A 22128-nucleotide genomic window follows, 5' to 3' on the forward strand; every position below is an offset into this window, starting at 1 on the left:
AAAGTTACATTACGGGTGGGAACTTTAGAACGTCATTTTGAGGGGCATGATGAAAACAAGTGGGTGAGCTAAGAGGAGTGATTAGGATAAATAACACAGAATGATAACTTCAAATGCAGTGGTATGTGAAATGACAAATAAAAAAGAAAAAATACGCTTGCACATAAGACATTCAAAGGGGACTGTTTTACTTGGATGATTATTTTTCATTGGCAATATAGATACGCGAGGTTAAGTATTTACATACAGGAAATTCAAATGGGAACTCTGGTCTGATTTCTAATATTTTTTTAATATAAAATACATCAGGTGGTAATAGAATGGCAAATTTCAGGTCCTTCAAGTATATGTGACATATCTATGGTTTGCGCGGGGGCAAGAAGAAGAATTGAGTTTTGAATGTGTTACTCATGGAAAAACATAAAATATTCTTTTTAAAACACAAAATTCCGTGATTATTGGCAATCCATAAAGCAAAGAATTATGTCGCCATTATTTATTATAAAATTTGGTCGTAGTATCGATGTTAAACCAGCTACAGCTGTAAGACATCGGACACAAACTTTCAACTTGAGAAGACTTAAACATTCTCAAGGTGACTGCCAAGTGACAGGTTGCTGAGGTCGACCAACAGCTGATTCGGTATTTGACTTGCAGTTCATCAAGATGTAAGTTTCTTACGCATGTAAAATGTAGAGAGAATGTTAGTTATTCAGTGCATAACCTGGCTTTTAAGGCTAGATGAATTATTATCCAGCACAAATCTTTCAATGGATTCTTTAAGTTTTGGTTTAGACATTGCTAGGCAGTTTTACTTGGTTACCGGTAATGTAGCTTATAATTTAGGTGTCTTGGAGTAACGTGATTTAGGCTTTACGTATGGAATTTACGAGTACTGTAGGAGGGCAAGTTAGTGTCCCCGCTAAAACCTGATGTATAACCTAGGCATTTCTTAGGCGTAAAGGCCACTCTTATTTTTCCACAAGTAAAAACTTGAAGTTGCCAGTAGGTCTAGGCCTCGTCGAGCTCACCATGGAAATATTTTTGGTAGAACTATATAGTAGCTCCGCGGCGCGACGGCACTATAACTTGACTTTTTCTACAGTTTTTTGGTTGCTAATTCTAAGTTTTTTAGTTGCTAATTACGCTCCGCCTTTAATTTTCGGCACTCGAATGTAATTAACCCCAGAAGTCCATCCAACAAGGGTTTCCATACTCGATCTTCACAAGACAGAGCACGGCTACGTCAGTTTCGAACGGTTTATATTCCGTCCGGCAAGTGCAATAACTTGTTAACGTATGGGTACCGCCCGACCAGTACTAAACACGGCGAAGGACATTCCTTTTGGCCGACAACAAACAGATGCACCGCCAGTATCAGAACCCTAAAAGTGTAGAAAAAACCAGTTGAAAAGGTAAAAAACAGGCACGGAGCTAATATATAATTACCATATTTTTAAACATTTTTCCGTATAATTTTGTTGGGTGCGACGTACATTTTCGTAGGGAATGCTTTAACCTATATTTCATCCCTCTCTCTATGTATCTGTAATGGAGGCTACTTCTGCACACTTCTCTCCATTATGCAATTTTTCATGTTGGGGGATTGGACCAGGGAGATGTGTCCCCCACTTAGGCCAACTGGGGGCATGGCACCTTAGGAAAGGTCAGGTTAGGAAGCATCCCTTTGATCTGCGTTTAGGCAAGCTGCAACCTGTGGAAATACACTAGGTAAAACTGAAGACTAATATTTCACACCTCTGGTTTTGGCAACTACCAGTTTATGTGCAAAATGGGCACCATGTTTAGTACTAGCCCCTTGGATATAAATGTAAAGCATAAGCAAAAGGTGGTGAATACCAGAAACATAAACAAAAGATAGTAGATATTCCAATTGGCAACTGGTGGGAACCAGGACGCAGTAGAAGTCTTCAGTTTAACCATAGGCTAGGCCTAATGTGCAGAGCTCTTATACACTTTTACTAGGGCTCCCAGTGGGAAACCAAAACTTCTGGGTGGAGGGAACAGAGAGCCCTTTCATAAAATACTGCGAGGCATCTTTTCCTAACCTCATCTAAGGTTCTGGGTCAGAGTTTTACCAGGTAGGGGTTAGGGGTGGATATCCTCCCTCAACCTAACCTCACCTGTAGTGTCAAAAATGACTAATTAAGTCATAGGGATACATCCTAATAGGGAAGTGCCTCAGACTGTTGACTGTGGACCATACAAAGCTTATTCTGTTACATCGTCAGCTTGACTTGTGGTTCTGTGATCAACACCAGTAGGCCCTATCAACCTTGGTCACCACCCCGAGGTCAGTTATTAGGGCAGACTAGTATATTTTTTAAATGAACCTTACCTTTCCATTATAATAGCTTTTAGCCAGCTGAAGTGAAAGCTATATAATGGAGAAGTAAGTATTTAAATAAGTAAGTCTTTAATAAATTAAGTATTTATATTTTTCAATTGCCTCACCTTGAGAAGAAGAACCTTCTAAGTTTGAAAGGGATCTGTTAGGACCTGAGGCCCCTTCTCATTTAAAAAGTTAAATATACCTTAGTTTAACCAGATCACTGAGCTGATTAACAGCTCTCCTAGGGCTGGCCCAAAGGATTAGATTTATTTTATGTGGCTAAGAACCAATTGTTTACCTAGCAACAGGACCTACAGCTTATTGTGGAATCCGAACCACATTATAGCGAGAAATGAATTTCTATCACCAGAAATAAATTCCTCTAATTCTTCATTGGCCGGTCAGAGAATCGAACGCTGGGCCAGCCAAGTGTTAGCTGAGAACGGTACCCACCTGTCCAGTGAGGAACTTCCTATAGAACCCAATCAGACTGAGTTGGGCTCATTCATGAGTACAGTGATCTAATGGGAGCAAATATAGTGGCTCTGTTGAACCCCATTTTGTCATTCAAGCAAACTGTAGAGGCACCACTTGCTTGAGGGATCATGGAACAGCAGAATAGATTAATTTAGTAAGTTGCTAGCCCTTGCCGCTGACACAGAAGTTTTATGGATAGGAGAACATTGAAGCTACTCCCCTCCAGTTTGACTTAGTTTGCAGACTGATACTTTATATAACCTTCACCAGGAAAGACTGTGAGTGGTAGGTACTGCCTTCTTGTCCACAGAATCACAAGTCATGAAGTCAGTTGCCATGGCATCCCTCCAGGCAGCATTTTGGTTTGACTTGTGGTTGAACATGCCCGCTGACCATTGTGTAAGGAGGAAAGTTGGTGACTCCCTTCTCTTACCAGATTGATTTTTGCCTTTTATTTATTTGAAGTTTAAAGCTTAGGTAGCAGTGAAGAGTATTCCAATAGCTGGGACACTCTTATCCACCATACAGTGTCCTTTTCAAGGCCTGCATTGCTTTGAAGTGCCTCATGCAAAGCCATGTTTGGGGAAGAGTTGGCCTTTTTGTTGCAAAAGGGCTTAGATTCTTCCCAGCCCCTTAGCTTTGACCCAAAAGGGAAGCTGAGGAAAGAAGAATGGAGGGGATGCTAAGGTAAGGATCTTTAGGAATTGCCTCTGCTTTGCATGTGAAAGGACCATTTACATGTTCAAAACCCTGTTATTTGGATTGGGAACAAGTCCTCAGTTGTTCATTTGAATGTTCATCATGATGTTGACTTCAGCCCATTTGTATGGGATATGCCTTTGAATTATCTTGATGATTAGCATGTTCTGACATCTTTGGAGGCCCAGCTGCTATAGGATGGAGACTGTCTCCAAGCATTTTGTCATAATCTGGGGATCAGAATAAACTAGAAGTAGAATCTTGTGCCAAGGCAGCAGGCAAAGTACCTGGACATGCCGATAGACAAGGCAGCACCAAGAGTCTTTTGTTCCTACTTCAATACAATCCATTGTCTTTTATGTAGAGCTATCCTCATTGTGAGCTGGAACATTTGTTTTACTCGGTAACAAGGTCATTAACTAGTTATAGGGACAAAACTTGGGGAAAACCCCTCACTCACCTTCTGTCACTTTTCTCTTGGCAATTGAAGAGTAGATGTTTTGCTGTGCTCTCTCTTTCCTGTCATTGAATGATTTGGATGAGCCATTGAATTGCCATCTTTTACTCTGTGTGTTTTTTACTTTCATTTCCTTTTGAACAGAGAAAGAACACGAACAACACCTTTGTGAGAGATGTGCATCCTTATGGGTACTTCATGTTTCCCGTGATGTTTGATTGCCACAGGTACAGATTTTATTTTGGGTAAGGTATGCACCCATGTCTTCGATTGTGTGAGAGTGTGTTGGCATGGCCTCTATTCAGTTAGAGAAGTTTGGTCAGAAAAGTAGGAAGATAAGAAGCATTTGCTGGCCTCCTAGATGTATAAACCAGAAGTATATCTTAATTCCACTTGTAACCATTTCTGATGACACATGTAGCCAAAGAAAAGTGGTATTATGCAGACAGGTGAGTGTATGGTTTCTCTTAAGTCACTCATCTGCCACTATTTTACTGCATTGTTAACTAGCTTCAGCCAAGCTCACATCCATGAATACTCCTAAAAAGACTAAGTTTGTGTATGTGTGAAAAAATGCAGTCTAGTGTAAAAAATTTCAGTTTTTTATATACAGGCAGCCCCAGTTATCGGCAGGGGTTCCGTTCTGATGGTGTGATGATAACCGAAAATTGCTGATAACCGGGCTTATCAGCACTGAAAATCACCAATTTTCGGTTATCGGCACTTCTGTTAAGTATGTATTGGCACTGATGAGCCGAAATCGGCGATTTTCAATGCCGAAAATTGCTGATTTTCGTCGCTAGACAAGCACCGTAAAACCAGATCACTGATAACTGGGGACTGCCTGTATATATATTTTTTACTGTACAAACTGTATTCACGTGACAAAGCATTACTGTACAGTGTTTAATTTTTTAGATTATTTGAAGCAAATGACATAACTTTTTTTTACAGTTACAAGAATGGCAGAGACAGGAAAGAAACCATCATGCAAAATTGGCCCATCGATCCTGAATGCTGATTTATCCAACTTGCACGAGTCATGTATCAAGGTATGCGGTATTATAGTGATAGATTACAATTATGAAGTAAAAGATGGTTCGATGTTGAATATGTACAGTATTTCATATTTAATATAAATTCATGATAAAAATGCTGATTAGAGATTACAGTATTATGAACAGAGTACTGTAAAATGTTATTATTTCACACAAACTGATTGTAATCATATTTTGCCTTGTGTCCTTATGGGATACAACTTTACTTTTGTATATGGATAACCTTTGGTACATCCTGGTTTGGTCGTTGAATCTTGGTAACAAAGTACTTAATTAGCGGTATGTGGGTTAGGAGATATGGTACTGCCTACTTTCTCTTCAGTCAGGGTTCACTTTTTCTTTGGCTTTGTTCATGTTAGTATATCTCACATCAAGATCTACCCTCAAAACTTGTTTTGCTAGGCTTACCATAGTGTAGTGTGTTAACAATTGCCCAACCTTTGTAATTGTATCAGGCTCTCGATGGGTGGGTGTACTCATTCATGAGTTTCTAGCAAAACTCAAAATGCATTACTGTCATAGAATTTATTAGCCAGGAGCTTGATGAGATGCTTCTGTGCCCAGTGCAAGCCTTGCAGCACTATATAATGAGAACCCAACCCAACTTCTAAGTCCCGAGTGTTGGGGTAGTGTCAAGAATACCATTTCTTTCTGGTTTCATGAAGTGATCAGATGGACATACAAGAATGTGATTTGTCCTTAGCCATTCAGAGAACTTTTAAGTTTCACAAGTGATGGGGGCAGGTGTCTCGCAGCACCACACTACCTTCACCTCAGTTTATCTCTGGACACTGCCCACAGATCATTGGACTCTTCTCCTTAGGACCTGTGGTGGTTACTTAACAGGTTGTGGAGTCTCCCAGCTTCTCTCAGACAAAAAAGCACCTCAAGTAAGGTATACAGTACTTGGATGGTAAAAGGCTTGAGGTTGAGGGGGTGGATATTTGATTGTTTCCCCCTCCTTCAATTCTTCTTTCCTATGTAAGGCGGTGGTCAGGTCAAGTAAATGCTTGACGGGCCGCATTTGAGGTAGACCTCACAGTTGGGCAAATACTCTTAGATTTTCAGCTCGTAAGGTGTGAATCCTGCCGCTCTCCAGTTTAATAAGGGGGTTTTGTGGTAAAGCTAGCATCTGAACCCATCAGTTTATACTGAACCATTTGATCTGTGCTACCATTCTTTAGGGTTGCATTTGATTATCCAAAGTTTTTCGTAGAAGTAGAGTTCAGAAACATCTCACTCTGGCTCAGGGCTCTTATTACTCTCGTATCCCTATGCCAAACTGTTTAAGAAGTTATAGAAGTTATTGCTCTCTTACTGATGACCATGACTAGGAGCATAGCATTTCCAGGTGGAGATTCAGATTGCCAGTCAGTTAATAGACTACATCATCCCACCTAGGGAGTGGGTCTCCTACTTAAAGGCAGTGGTTTAATTTTTTAAAGAGTGGGTCATTGATATTTTTCTTAGGTTACAAACCAGAGCCTTTTATCATAATCCCACCATACCCACTTGCATAGCCCCAACGTTGTAGGAAAAAATGTTTGATGATGGCGAGTTGGGGTTTACCATCCATTCACCATCAGTTAAGTATCTTGTTACCAAGAGTCAACATCTGATTCCAGCTGTCTGTGAGGAATACTCCTACATATATTAGACTCTGGTTTGCATACCTAGGAAAAAATTTTTAAATTATTAAAACATTTTATTGTTCCATCTCTGGTAATGTATTAAAACATTGCAGTCTGTAGTTTTTCTGGTAAACTTTGATATATAATTTTTTTTATTTCAACAGATGATAGAAAGTGGTGCAGATTATCTTCATTTGGATGTTATGGATGGGCATTTTGTGCCAAATTTAACATTTGGACATCCTTTGGTCAAATGTTTACGTCCTAAGGTTCCAGAGGCTTTCTTTGACATGCATATGATGGTAGCAAATCCAGAAAAGGTATTTCATTGATTTCTTCTAATTTAGAAGTTTGTTTGCTGGTTGGTTAATTATTTTGATTTTATGTTTTGTGTTTGAAGGCATAGTAAATTTTAAAACAAAAAGATACATTATGAAGAGAATATGAAAATTTTGCTGAAATTTTTTTTGTAGAAGTTAACTTTATCCTTGACTCCTGGTTTTTTGCACAATGTTTTATAAGGAAAAGATTAATTTCTTGGTTCTGCAATAGAAGCAGCTCATAATATATAATGTCTTCCCAGTGGGTGGATCCAATGGCTGATGCTGGTGCTGATCAGTATACTTTCCACATTGAGGCAACAGATGATGCAAAGGCTTTGATACGCCAAATCAAAGAAGCTGGTATGAAGGTGAGTAATACTTGTTTTGTACCACAGGGATGTGAAAAGTTAGTTTTTATTGTGTGTTCTCTTGCAACACAGCTTTTAAGTTTAACACTTTTATGTTTGTTCCTGTTGAATTTCCCAAGGCACAGATACTAAACACAGTTTGCAGTACCTTTACTGAGTACTTTTAAATCTGGTTAGCCTATGTCAGATTTTTCAGAAAACCTCGTTTTTAGGCAGTTTTCAGAAACAGCCCCATTACTATTAGTAGTTATCAAGCACATTCTAAATGATTCAGCAACAAACCATCAGCTGGAATTGGTTGTTGGGACTTGGTTATAAGGTAGTTAACCAATGCTTCTCATTTAATTTCTTGGAAAATAAGCTTTCACAATAACCAGTACATGTATGTTCTTCATTAAAGAATTGGGATGGGGTAATTTAAATAACTATAGTTTTCAGTCCTGCTTAAGAAAATTACCTTATGTATTGATAGTTTATGTGAACATTGCTAGAAAAGGTAAAGTGAGGAAATGCATCTAGATTTATTTACTCATATATTTATAGGGAAATAGCAAGGTCCATACATCACTGAAGAAAGACTTAAAGTGAGACTCTGAGGTATCCCTTGTTTCTGATGTGTCTGCCTTTAAGTATAGAAAGTTTCAGTTAATTAGCTATTTTTCAACATTCCATGACTAGTAAATCTGGATGAATGTAGTTCAGAAATTTAAAGGAAGGAAGATAGAAGTTAAGAAAATGTTATATTTATTAAGGAACACTATACAGTACATCAGTTAAGTGTGACACACAAAAGAAGCTATATCAAGATGTTTTCTTAGCAGCATTGAAAAAAAAATAATCTTATTAGGTTTTCGGTTTCCCGGAAATCTTTATCTGGCTTCAATGATTATTTACTGAATTAGCCATTTTCTTGTTGGTGATTTTAGAAAATGTAATACAACTATAATTTTCATATCCTATTTGAAACAGGCTGGCATAGGTGTTAAGCCTGGGACTCCCATTGAAGTTGTTGTGCCTTATGCTGATGAAGCAGATATGATTCTAATCATGACTGTAGAGCCTGGCTTTGGCGGTCAGAAGTTCATGGGGGATATGATGCCTAAAGTTGAGTTTATCCGCTCAAAGTTTCCAGACATGGACATAGAAGTTGATGGTGGTGTTGGACCCAGTACTATTGATGCATGTGCTCAGGTAAGTTTCTTATTCTTCATTTCTTTCTTTATCCACTAAATATTTGTAAACCTCTGAAGTATGAGAGTAAAATATTTTAGCCATTAAGTAGATCTAAATAGAAGTAGATTCAATGCAGGCTTAGAATGATATTCAGTACTGGTTGATTTGGATAGCCTCACTAACAAAATACTGTATACTGTATTTGCTTTAGCATTGTGAACTGCCAATGTGGGAGAAATTGAAAAAGGCTTAAAACCATGTTGCATACTGCGTGGGTTATGTCTAAGATAGTTAGTTGTGGACATCAACAAGATCCCAGTTTTAGGATGAAGAACTTGGACTTGATTTTACCACATGCTCTCCTTTTTACTATGGTTCTAGAGCTCACTGGGATGTTTTCACATCAGTTGTAAAGCAATTCATCACCCTGAAAGTTGAAAATACAGTAGCTCACCGATGTAATGGACTGCGGTATATCATACTTCCAGATATATCGGTGCAAAATGGAAATATTGATTTGAGGGTTTTCGCTTCTGGATCAAGCACTGAACTGATTGTTACTTTTTCTTTACTAATTTATGTTGCATTCAACTCTGAAAGTTATGCTAAAGTTTTTACTATCCTGCAGTTTATATTAATACCAAAGCTTTTAGCTTACTTTACGGGTACTGTTCGTTTATATAAATAAGACCCTTTATATCAAAAATGAAATCGGAACGACTCCAATACTGTACTATGAGAGAAAACGACTGTGCTTACATATACAGGGTAACTTGATTAGTTGTCACACTGCTGTAAGACACATTTATTTAATTTGTATTACTGGGATATATTTTTAAATTAGTAAATCATTGTTACAAGCATTTTTGGGGTGTATATGCTTAAGAGTAACAGTTGAAGGAGGGTGATGTAAGATGACTTTGGGTGTTTTGGGATGATGGTTCTTGGTGTGTTTTTGTTTTAAATGATGATGTTAAAGTGTTTTAGTATGATAATTTAAGGTATATTTTTGTGTGAACTATTAAATTAGGCAGTGAACTGTTAAAATAGGCAATTATAAGCTTTTTAGTTTAAGGGGTACAGGGTATAAATATACTTTACAGCAAAAACCTGCATTCATGTATATGTGTATATACAACGATATATCAGAGTTTCTTTTATAACAGTTTAGGTTCAGATGCTTTAATCTGTTATATTGGTGAGCTGCTACTTAAAAAGACTAACTCCTGTAACTGAGAAATATTATGGGTAGACTGAAACTGCTCAGTTGAACAATTCATAGGAGTTGAAAGAAAAAGTAGTTTATCAACTTGTTAAGAGGATAGTTACATACATTCATTCTTTACAATGTCTTTGATAGAGACAATGTAAAGATTGTTAGGAAAAGAAGACTAGTTACAAGTAAGATTCCTCTCTGCTAACTTTTTGTGTCAAACGTTGCAGTACCTTCCATTCTTGTAATGGCTAGTTGTCAGATTGGTAGGTTGACATGAATATAATTTTGAATTATGTTTACTGGCAAAAAATGTTGCTGTAGACATTTCATAAGGTTGGTTGCCTCTTTTGTTGCTCCATGTAAGAAACTCATATGGCAGTTTTGGGATTACTGTTCATTGTTGATCTCTGAGCATATGTTCTGGATCGGGGTCCCGTGTCACCCGGTGAAAAGTCCATTCAGCACTTATTTCTAGGTAATTCCAGTTGTAGATACCAGAAAAGCTAAATGTGAAAGCTGAGTTATGCTGGGTCAACTCTAGAAATGGAGTGCATGGTGGGTGAATTGTGCAATCTGCTTGGGACCCTGCTATAAAATTCCCAATGTCGTCCCACTTGAGAGATTTTATTGAGGGAGGGAAGCCCACACTACTGTGGACTGTACACAAGAGCAATACTAGCCTCATTCCATTTAGCAGCGATTTCGTTCACCACGTAATTTCATTGTGTTCTTATTTTGGCTCACGTTTGTTGCTATTATGGCATCCTTTATAGCATCCTCACAAAGTTCTTCTTCAAATCTCTGAGTACCAGTGTTTTGTTGTTTCAGGCGATTGAGGCTCCTTATTATTTTCCTTTAGTTTAATAATTAAAGGAATTTATAACGCCTGTCTCGATCTTCTCTCTCGGCGTCTCTCGACCTCTCTTGGTCTTGGGTCGGCATGCATGTTTTGTGTAATTTATTTGTAATTTTTCTTGCTTGGGATGTATTCCCATTTTGTGATTCCTATTTAAGTGGGTTTGATTATTTTTATGTTTGTTCTGTGCCCATTTACTACAAGAAGTGTGGTTTGGCGTTTAGGCTACTGAGCTTCCCCTCGGACCTATTAAACTATTGTCATGGCTTTATTACGCCTTATTTTTGTCCCTCACTTCTCTTAGCAAGTCTTATTTTCATTAGTATTGTTACAGTTTTTGCAATTTAGTAAGTTTTATGAATTTTGTGTTCCCTTGCTGGCAAAGTGTGGTCCTGTTTGAGCTGTGTGGTTGCCCCTCCAGGCTATTAGAAAGCTTATTATTATGGCTTTATTTGCCTTGTTTAGACTCTCCTTCTCTAAGCTTGTAGAACATGATTTTTCTCGATAGCCCACATTTAAGATTATTCTTACATTTGACCTTGTGTTCGGATGCTTTTGAATTTGTTGATTATTTTGGATACTCATAACTGGAAATTAGGCCTTTTCCTTCACTTTCATGTGATGTTGGGACTGCTATCCTCTTACATGTATCTTTTAATAACTTTCTGTTATATATGTTTATTATATATTTATTTGGGTTGGTTAGTTGGCAGCATCCCTCTCTAGGCTTCCTTCCTTTGCATCGCCTCCAGTTAGGTTAGCCTAGGGTTGAAGCCTCTCTTTTCCTTCGGGAAAAACGTTGGGGAGGCGATCTCAGTCATGCGGATCTCGATCTGTACATTATGTGTTTTATGTCTGGTGCTTCCCTTTGTTTGGTTTTGCCTTGGATATATAGCCTCGTTCACCTCTCCCTGTTTGGCTTTCACTTGAGCTAATGTTTCTAATAAGTTAAGCTGGAATAGTGAGGGTTTACCTCGTAGCCTATTCAATCCTTCTTTGGGTTGCTTCAATCCTTCTTCCCATGGGTTCACTTTTTAACTATAAATTATTTTGTGGTCGGAATCCCTTCTTCCCCCTTTATCCTTTGCCCTCTCTCTCCCCTTGGTTCGTTTTCAAAAGTTTGTTAACTTTCCAAGGCTTGAGGAGCATTTTATCACTTATGTTGTGCACTGTAGCCTACATCCCCCTCCCTCTGCATTGATTGGTTTTGTCCTCGGTGTTGGTATCTAACTTATCGGTTTGCACTCCACCTGGACCTAGAGGTGACCCAGGTGCTCTCCCCTGTTCCTGTTTTACCTTTCTTTGCTCTCCCATGGCCGTAGAGGTTTTGCCTTCCTCCCTTTTCTCTCGCTCTTGTCGTGCAACACAGCTCACAGCGAGGAGGCAGTATAGTCTCTGGGCGTCGGGGAGTGCTGTCCACCCTGAGTCGCTACTTTGGGTTACAAACCTCCTGGCCTATCCCTTCCCTCCCCCTTCCTTTTCGTCGACTGTTTCCCTTCTTGGTACCCAGTCCGCACCTTGCTGTTGGGATCTCATATGAGGCCAGTTAGCGTTTTCCACCTGTCTTCTGTTTGTTTACTTTAGTGTTCCCCCTCCATTTGTAACTTCATGTTCGATAGTGTTTAGCGGTCGGTGTTTATCCCACCGCTATCACTGAGTCGCCCACTTCTGAACAGTTCATAACCTTCCCACTGTATTTGTATCCGTCACATATTTTTAAACATGGTCGCTCCCGAATGTTCCGTTGACTCTGTTTTTGTGTCTATGAGTTTAGTCTGTTGATCCAGTTTTCTCTCCAGTTTACTCGGGAGTTTCATGGTCTGACTAGGCTAAGTGGCTGCTCACGGTACTCTGCTCCGGCATCCGTTCCAGCATGCCCATATCTCATACGCTTTCAGCTGGTTTGTTAAGTGCAGGAATGCTCTGCTATCCTGCAACAAGCCAGCGGTGATCGCAGTGTAGTTCCCATTCCGGTGCGCGGTTTTGTGTCGGAGAATTAATAGTTGCAGCACCCGGATGGTTTGCGATGTCGATATGCTCTCTCCGAGCAGGCTACTTGTTGAATCCGTGGGTTTCATACACCTAACCGGTTTTACCTCCGTAAACTCCTTGTGAAGCATTAATAGTGGCTCAACCGGTGTTTGAGTTCTCTCAGGCAAGATTCTTGATAGATCGGTGAGTTTAAATATACACCTACTCGGTTTTCCTCGCTTAAACTCCGTCTCATGTGACTTATTAATAGTTGCTCTCCGGTGTTGGGGTCCTAATTTTCCCCCCTCCCACCTGGAGGCGGCTGCAAGTCTGTAACTCTTCGCTTCACACCCTCTGGTCGGGGTCAGCAACAATGGGCGATCATAGAGCGGGGAATTCCCTATGTCCTTTAGGTGGACATTGTAATATTCCCTTTCCCGGCGAATCTCAACTTCAGTTGCTGAAAAGTTACTGCCCTTTGACTACGGGGTCCAAGAGATGACCGGTCTTCTTTAAAATAAGTTGGCAGCTATTTTAGGAGGGTTTACTAAGGGCGTTGCGGCCTTCCAGTCTCGTTCTGAACCTGAACATCGTCCGGGCTATAAGTAGGTGTAGAATAAGTAGAGACAAACCTTTTCAACCTTTCGGGAATAGCGACACGAACTTTTCCGCTTAGCTCTCTTCCTTCTTTTGCTTTTTTCCTTTGAAGATTCGTTTGATCCTCATCCCCCTTTTGAATGATTCCTGGTCTACCGTCCTAGGTGAAAATCAGTCAAAGAAAGACCTTTAAAACCCAGAAGACCCGCTCTCCGGGCCCCTCGGGGCGCCACGGATATCTGGTCGGTGCCGTCTGACTGAGTTAGGCCTGTCTTCTGGAAGGGACACGGCCCAGAGCAGAGTGAGGCGGTTGCCACTCTTCCTTTGTTGCAGACTCTTTACGGGTCTCCTTATAAGAGCTCCCACATGAGTGCTCATTGACAACTATCAAAACTACCTAACCAACTATCTGGCCTCATGGGTCTGTGCTTTCCCTTCCCAGGAGCTTAAATCCCAGAGGTATTAATCTCAGGATTGATTAACAGCGGATCACCTGCAAAATCCTGCCCGTTCAATTCTACTCTGTTCGGACACCTCCACCCCCTTTCCCCTCGGTCTGAACCTTTGCCTAACCTCTATGCTTCCCAGCATGAAGGTACCCCTTTGCTCGAGGGTGTGGGCACATGGAAGTTGGTGGAATTGCATCTCTTCCTTCCGGTCTGGTATCCCCTTATCCGGGTTTGCCAAACTGGCTGAAGAGCATGGTATCTATCTGACAAGATCCCCTAAGGGAAACCCTCTTCCCCTAGGGACTGGGCACAATCGTCGTCTGTTGAGAATTGTAACGGAGTGGCAGGCGGAGAATTTCAAGCTCACGCCAGCTTTGGGGTCTTACACTGTTCTCTTTGAGAGACCTGCTTCTACCCCCTGTGCTCCGAATGTAGCCCCTCCTATTAACAGGCTTATTTCGAAGTAAACCACTGACACATCTCCGGGAGGCAAATCCACAGATACGTTGGACAGTGATCCCTTCTAACCCCGGAATACGCCTCTAATTTATTCAGCGTGTACAGCTCCTAAGCTTCCGGAGTCGATTCCCGGAAACTGAACAAGGTGTAAGGCACAGGTTTGCCAGGTCCTGGAACTCTTGACTTTAACAGAAACAATGTCTGTGGTATATAATAGCGGTTCGTTGTTTCGGGTCCTGATAAAATCCTCTTGTCAGGTTTTCTGCAGGACCTGTTTAATTTCATCACAGTCCGTTGGACAGCTGAAAACACATCTTTCGCAGCCTCGTTATGCCTTGAGCCTAAAAGGCTTATGAACAGTTTCACCTGGGGAATTAATCTTTCCCCAGGTGGGCGTTGTACGGTCTGTCCGGGCCACTAATGTTAATCAAGAGCCTCCGTTCTCGTTGGGGTCTACCTACAAGCGGAAACAATCTGAACTTGCCGGACCCTATCCCAAGTCCGGCAAAAGTTCATGTAGTTCAAAAGCGCACCCCTGCTCAGGCAGTGGCAGGCTCTTCAGGTTCCTGCCCTGGACATCCGGTCAGCCTCTCCCACTCCCAGCCTCCACCTTGATGTGTGCTGGTTCAGCCATCACATCAGCCCCTTGTAACTCCCACATGTCTCCTGCTCCCTATATGTCTTCATGGGGTTTCATTGCTTCATACGAAAACCCAGGGAAAAATTTCACTAGGCATGCTGCCAGAGGCTCTGAACCTCAGGGTTGTCACAGGGGCAGGGAAGCATCGTGCTCTCTCTCCGAGAATTTGGGAAGGCAGAGGTTCCAGGGGAGGGCAAGCCTCCTCCCAGTGGTTTTCTCATGGTGGGCGGGAGGCTGTACCATTTTTCGGGGCCAGTGGAACTTCAGTCCCTGGGCCCAGAGTATAGTTATCAAAGGCCTGGGGTGGAGCTAGACTGTTTGTCCCCTCCCCAATCCGGTTCTGGCAGTTACCGCCAGGGTTCTGGAGGTTTTTATGGAAGGTCTGTTAAGTGAACTGGCATTAAGAAAGCGAGACACTTGTAACGCAAGGCAGACTTTTTCAGTCTGCCAAAGAAGTTCTCTTCCGCCGGGAAAATTTTTCACTCGTGTCCCGCTTATATTCTCATTCAATGCGAGCAAGTCTCGGTTGCTTACAGTCTTGTAGGTCTTGGATCCCATTGCACCGTGGAGCCGTAACCACCTCTGTAGACCTTTCCGACGCTTCCTATCACATCTTGTTGCAGGAAGGTTCTCTTCCTTCTGGGATTCAGGCTTGGGAACAGGGGTTCCCCCAGGATCATGCCTCTCAATGCAGCCCCAGAATCTTCGCCAGTTTGAACGATACCGTGGTCCAACAGCTCCCGGTATTAGAAGGTATGCTAGCCACATATCTAGTCGCCTGGCTCATTTGGGCATCCAGCGTCGGGAATTGCCTGAGGGTGCCGCCATTATAATCAGCTTTCTGAAGTCTCTGGGCTTTCAAGTACACAGGAGGAATCCCACCGAACCGGAGGTAGCCTTCAGTGGTTGTGAATCCAGTGAAGTGGAAAGAGATAGCAAGGGCAACCTAACATTTCATCAACACAAACATACCTCTCGCCGTGCCAAGAATAGGTCTTGGGCTATCTTCAGTTTGCTTCAGTAACGGTTCTCCTTCTGAAGTCAAAGCTGAGTTTATAAACGTATAGCGGAGTCAGGGACGTGTCTCCTGGTTCCCCTTTTGAATATTGGCCTCCACCTTGAACGCATGTCAGGTGCTTATCGTCAGTTCTCTTCAGCCTCCCTCGCCTCAGTATTCCACACCAGTCACCTCTCTGAGCGGGTGTGGGGTGGATATTTGGCTCCATGATGGCACATGGAACTTAGTCGCCACGCCCGCAGTTCCATATCAACGCTTTGGGGGCTGTGCGTCTTCTCCTGTCCTTGGGATAACTTCTTCCCTCCCAGGAGATCTATTTTAGGCTGGTTTCTGAACGAAACAGCAATAGTGCGCCATGTGAACAAGTGGGTCAAAGTCGAGTCAATCATTCAGGTTATGGTTCATTCTCTCCATAGCCAACAGACAAGTGGCATCTGTCTGCCACCCTTCTGTAGGGGTCCAAAATCGCTACCAGTTTCCCTATCCAGGGCCTCCTGGTGTCTGGAATAGTCCTTAGACGGGTCGTCGTTCAGGTAGTTTTGGCATCTATTTCCGAGGTAGTCCCCCAATTCAGATCTTGTTGCGTGGCCTCAACCTGGTCTAGCCTTCCACGACACAGTGTCTGGTTTGAACAACCCTCGGGTGAACTTCAGCCACAAGTTCACATTCAACAAGCTTCAGTAACCCCAACGGCCGGACTGGTTTTCACCCTCTGGGGTTGAAACCTCAGTTCTACGCACTCCAAACTGCCACGTGATATAAGCTCAGCCTGTGTCAGCCTCAAAGTTCTGGGTGCCCTGGCTTTGTGGTTTTTGTGAATTTTACAGTTTAGGAAGAAACTGATATTGGTCCTGTTATTACTGTCTTCCTAAAATCAGATAAAGGGATCCTACCTGCTGCAGTGTGGCTCTGCAGTTAAGTAATCCAGCACTCTTCACATAGTTTTGAAGCTACAGTAATGATGCAGCCGTGACGGCCCTGAGGAGTGTTTTGTTTGGAACCAGACTCACAGGCCCTTAACTTTCATCCCTAAGATCTGTGTTTGTTGAGACCTGTACTCCGCCCACATTCGGCTTCTGGTCTTTGAGTAATGTATCGAGTTAGCTTCGGTAACCAACAATCATCTTGTTCTTACTCTTTCCTTGCTGGGGAAAACCCTAATTTTTAATGAGCTTAGCTTCTAGTGCTAGTATTCCTACTGTCTGCCCTGTCAAGGAACCAATCATTTTGGTTCATCAGGGTAAAGCTGCTAATTCCTCACCCTAACTTTCTAGCTGCAGTTGAGGGTCCTCATTTTCGGTGGTCACCTTGGAGTACTCCTTTCACAAGGTCTGTCTCTGTGCCCAGTTTTCCTTTTGCAGGTTATTTAGACAGGACCTAGCAATTTTGTCAGGTCCTCTTTTATTAAAAAGGGGGAAATGCCCAGTTACTGTCATTTATTGTGTCTTTTTTAGACAGGACTTTTGTATTTTTGTCAGATCCTCTTTCAAAAAAAAAAGCTCATGATATTAGAGCAGGTCTGCTATTAGGCAGAAAGTATTTTCATGAATCTCTGAGGACTTATGTTCAGGGGTCAATTTAAGCTTTCATGATCTCTAGAAATCTTTAGAGCTCTTAAATTATTTTATTTACGGCAAGGAACGTTTCTAGGATTCCCTCTATGTTCAGGTCACTTTCCCTTCACTGGCTAAGTTCATTCCCTTACAAGCAGTTCATTGTCTTTAATAGCATAAGAATGATGTTTATTTCTCTGTTATTATTATCAGGACACGGACTCATCCAGAAAAAGATTTTGACAAAGGAAAATCTATTTCAAGAGGGGGCCCAAAGAAACATTCGGGTGACCCACCCTGTTTTTCATTCTCCTCCCATGGTAAACATCATTCTAGTGGGGTGGTGCTAACATGGAATGCGTGACCAGTATTGCCCCTGTGCACAGTCCGTGAGTGCATGGGCTTGTATTGGCACCTCCTCAAGGGGCTTTTGGACATTGGGAATCTTTATAGATAGGGTCCCTGATTTTTGACAGTTCACCTCACCATACACGACTCATCTCTTGAGCTTCCTGGGGGGTAGTAACTTGTGCATTTTACATTTAGCTTTTCTCTGCATCTAGCAACGGAATTACCTAGAAATAAGTGCTGAATGGACTTTTCACCGGGTGACACGGGACCTCCTCCAGAAATAATAATAATAATAAAAAATAATAATTAGTGAATGCATCTTATTACTGTACTCTTTTTATTTCATGCATTTTTTAAATAATATTGTTTTCCTTTAGGAAAATTTTTTTTTTATAAAACAATTAAATTTTCCCTAAACAGACCCATTGCTTTTAATTTAACTGATATGTATAGCTGCACAAAGTCCAGCACTTAGAAGTGCAGAGGAAAAGATGAACTATCCCTAGAATTCCCAGTAAGTTTGTGAATGCACATTTAGTTCTAATCTCTTTTGATGATCTGTCTCACATTTCTGGGAAGAGATAGGCTGGTAAGTGTAAAAGTAATGGCTTTGTTGAAAAAAATATTATTGTATTAATTGATTGATAAAAACCCATTACTTTTAGTTTGATTAGCAATTTTGGAGGAAGGGAGCTGCTGTTGATACCCCAGTAAGCAAAGTGACCAGAGTAGGCTCCTGGGGCATAAGATGCATGACAAGTGGTGAATTCATAGTCCCAGAAGCTATCAGGAGTGTAAGAAAGTAACTGGAACCCAGTTATTACGAGAAAACAGTGAATTTGTAAGAAGATTAAACTAAGGAAGATGCACACTCAGTGCTGTTTGAAGGCATAGAAGTTAGCACCCTGGGAGAATGTACACATTAGGGTAACCAAATACACACTCAGGATGTGGCTGATGATAAATCCTAGAGCATAAATCCCCTTGTCATGACTAGGTGAACATGACTAGCTTTAAAAGTTGTGCCTCAGGAAAAAGACATCCATATACATGAGAGATGGATTTCTCATGGTAAAAAAAAAAAAAAAAATCTTGACATCTCCAGGTATCAGCCTGTAAAACCTTATTAGGTTCAAATTCATTTTGAAAGGCAGGAAAAACTGCTAATGCTATAATTCCAAGTGCTTTGACTTATACTACAGCATCTGCTTACTTAGTGTCACCTTCAAGACACACTGCATATTCCTCAGCAGCACCCTGATAACACACACACTGATGAACCCAAGTTGTTACTATGGCTGAAGGCAGACTTTCAGCAAGAACACACCAGTCTGGGCAAGATATCATTTTAGAAAGAGTATGAAACAATTCACACAACAGAACAACCGTAGACCAATGGACCTGGAAGGAGCCAGTCAAATAAAGCTTTCATAGAGAGGGAGAGGGCAAATCTGAGAAAATTCAGCATCTAGGCAATCTCCTGAAACAAAGTATGGGAATAAGAAATTACTCTTCAGTGCCCAAAATGTCAAAAAAATCACTGACATCATGATCCTAAAGTTCTATAGGAAAGTACAAAAACCCAAATTTGTTACAGAAAGACCAACATTACCATGTTGACACTACATCAGACCAAACTACAGCATATGTAGAGAGGATCAGTGCAAAGGAAGTCATACGAAAACACTAAACAATTAAAAGAGGACTGAGGCTAACAAGGCAGACCTGAGAAAACCACCCAAGAAATGGCAGGTAGTACAAGAATCAGGAGTGCAACTTGTTGACACCAGAGGAGGAGACCCTAACAAGTGGCCAGATGAAGAGCAGGACACATGAAGGTATTTCCTGTGGAAGGGACACATGACACAGCATAGCTGGAGATTGGGCAGCAGCCACAAGACCACAGGAGTCTGAGGAGCCCATTCTTGGTTCACAGAACTTCTTGGCAAAGGAAAAGGTGGCAGATGCTTCACTGTAATCCAGTGAGGAGCTGCTAACTAGGACAGAGGCAGAATTGGAAAATGAAGATGAGGGGCACCTACAGTATATACAGTATGGGTAATAACCATGACTCCAACTGTAGGGCACCAGAGGATATGAAGTGTTGTCAACATTGAACTTAGCAGATGTAAAAAATAATGTGGTGCTTGACTAAGCAAAAAGCAGAAATATCTCTTGGGGTTTCTTAGAATCTATAGCAGAGGGTTACTGAGAACAGTGGAGCCTGAGAACATAAGGCAGGTGAAACACCAAAGTGAATAGGCAGGTGTTTAGGAGACAGAATGGGGTCAAAAGAACACTTCTGAGGATGACCTAGTCACTGCCAACAATATAGGGTGCAGCTGGAAGAGCAAGGAAATATGCACTTGGACTAACTTGACATGGCTAAGAGTTCCAAAGCAAGAAGAATCAACTCACTGAATTGAATAGGAGCAGAACCCAGAATAGAAAGATCCGCTGAAAGGAAAGATTTGTCAAAAGGTGAAACTGAAAAAACACAGGAAAAAAAGGATAATGCACGAATACTGGAAAAGAAATCATTGTAGACTTGGGATGCAACACACTTCTAGTGGAATTGGAGCCACACAAAAGAATGAGAGATGCTGGTGGTAGATAGTGGACTGTGGGCTGGGCATGTGTGGGGAGCCTTTCTTCTAGCAGCTCTTCAAGTGTAGCTAGGTCCATTTTACACAGAATAAGGTTAAATATGTTTTTAAGGTTTGTGTATAATAAACTCATTTAAACACACTATGAATCACTTCATTTTTTACTCAGAGCCAAGGCTTAAGAATTGTGGTGTTAGTCATGTCACTTAAACAAGGTAATGCAAATATCATAGTTGTCATGCAGATTACCTTTCCCTTTTTCTCTCTCTATTTTTGACAGGCTGGTGCAAATATGATAGTCTCAGGCAGTGCAGTTGTGAATGCAGAGGATCCTAAAGCTGTCATCTCTCTCTTAAGGACCACTGTAGAAAATGCTTTGTGAAGCTTTACTCTTTATGTTTTTGTTGGTGCAATGTTTCCTATAGTCGAGCAAGTGATACGTTTGAGAAATATTTCAAAATACAGAAAGTACAATATACTTGAGCAACCTTTGTATATTTGGTAAAAAAGTAATAAGGTCTAATTTTTAAAAATGACTGATGTTGACTGTGCTGTAGATTTTAAGGTTTTAGGTTTGGTTTTTTAACATACAAATGAACTTACTGATAAGACATTCCATTTCACAACACATGAATTTAATGATAATAATAGACATTCCATTTCACAACAGTATTAATGTAGGATAACTTTATTTTTCACCATGAATATTTATGTAACTAGTATGTATAAGGGTAATACCATGTTTGCACAAATTTCTTCCAGCCTAATGCTATGTTTTTAGTCCCAGTAAGACTTGTTAAGTTGTTCCCTATTTCTGGCAATTTTAGGTTTGAAAGTATTGTAGGTATAGAGTAATTTGCATATTAGTAGCTCATTAGTCACCCTTAGGGAAAGGAAATTCTTTTTGAAATGTGTAGGCAACAGTCAAAATTTGTAATTAAGTTGTTACAAATAAATATGAAACTTTCAAGTGTTACTAACAAAACTTTTGTTTTTTCAACTCTGGTATGATCATGTGGAAGAATCTGAATCTGCACAATTCTTCTTGGCTTCACCAAAAGCTTTTGTCAGAAAATACAGTTGAGGAATTGAGAAGTCTACTGCACTTATTGTTACTGGGTTGTATAGTAAGGTTTGAATCAGTCATGTTCACTACTAGTTCTTGATTTTGATGGTAATACCTGAAAAGAAATCTTTAAGATTTAAGAAAATCATTCCTTGCAGTTAGATACGTTAAATGAAGTTGCTATAAGTGTCACAAGATAAATTTTCTGTTGCCTGTATAAACAACAAAATCTTAGTTGATGTACTTGGTATTCAGTTGACTTTCAGGATAATTTCGTTAGAAATACAGCTGAATTATCTTCATGGCTTGATGATGACTATATTTAAGCTTCTTGTCAAATATACTTCCCATTCCTTAAGCAAAAAAAGCAGTTGCAAAAAATAGTTGTACTATACCACTAAGCCAAAAATCCCAGCCCTCACAGTTCTTCATTGAATGGGTCAATATTGTACTCGCCTAGCACTCTCCTAGGCCCGCGTTTGACCATCTGGGAGAATTAAGAAATTTATTTCTGGTGTTAAATTCATTTCTCGGTATGATGTGGTAAATTCCCAATTGCTGTAGGCCCCGTTGCTAGGTAACCAGTTGGTTCTTAGCCACATATCAAGTTAATCCTTCAAAGCCCTAGGAGGCTGTTAAACAGGTCAAATGGTCTGGTTAAACTAATATACTTATAAGCTCTCAAAAGGTTAAACTTTAAAATTCATTAGATTTGACATTTTTTCTAAGGAATCATAATATCACTTTTGAAAAGAGCTGAAGGCAATACTTATGAATAAATAAGCCCAAAAAACTTTAAAATTCATT

At 40.7% G+C, this 22128-nt stretch overlaps 1 protein-coding gene across 1 annotated transcript; it reads left to right on the forward strand.

Annotated features, from left to right (window-relative positions):
* Window positions 1-530: 530 nt before the first annotated feature.
* On the forward strand, window positions 531-21240 carry Rpe (Ribulose-5-phosphate-3-epimerase). The gene is made up of 6 exons (XM_067106589.1): window positions 531-668; window positions 4941-5038; window positions 6840-6995; window positions 7259-7366; window positions 8336-8557; window positions 20536-21240. The coding sequence occupies exons 2-6, from the start codon at window positions 4949-4951 to the stop codon at window positions 20635-20637; spliced, it is 678 nt and encodes a 225-aa protein (XP_066962690.1). The 5' UTR covers window positions 531-668; window positions 4941-4948; the 3' UTR covers window positions 20638-21240.
* The last annotated feature ends 888 nt before the right edge of the window (window positions 21241-22128 follow it).

Source organism: Macrobrachium rosenbergii, chromosome 7, assembly GCF_040412425.1.
Source record: "Macrobrachium rosenbergii isolate ZJJX-2024 chromosome 7, ASM4041242v1, whole genome shotgun sequence".
Lineage (NCBI taxonomy): Eukaryota > Metazoa > Arthropoda > Malacostraca > Decapoda > Palaemonidae > Macrobrachium > Macrobrachium rosenbergii.

What these genes read in the sequence shown, in the direction of transcription:
- Rpe (XM_067106589.1), top strand. Translation starts at nt 4,949, where the DNA reads ATGGCAGAGACAGGAAAGAAACCATCATGCAAAATTGGCCCATCGATC. An exon ending in TGCACGAGTCATGTATCAAG is followed by an intron (nt 5,039 to 6,839) that starts GTATGCGGTATT and finishes TTATTTCAACAG; the next exon opens with ATGATAGAAAGTGGTGCAGA. An exon ending in TGGTAGCAAATCCAGAAAAG is followed by an intron (nt 6,996 to 7,258) that starts GTATTTCATTGA and finishes ATGTCTTCCCAG; the next exon opens with TGGGTGGATCCAATGGCTGA.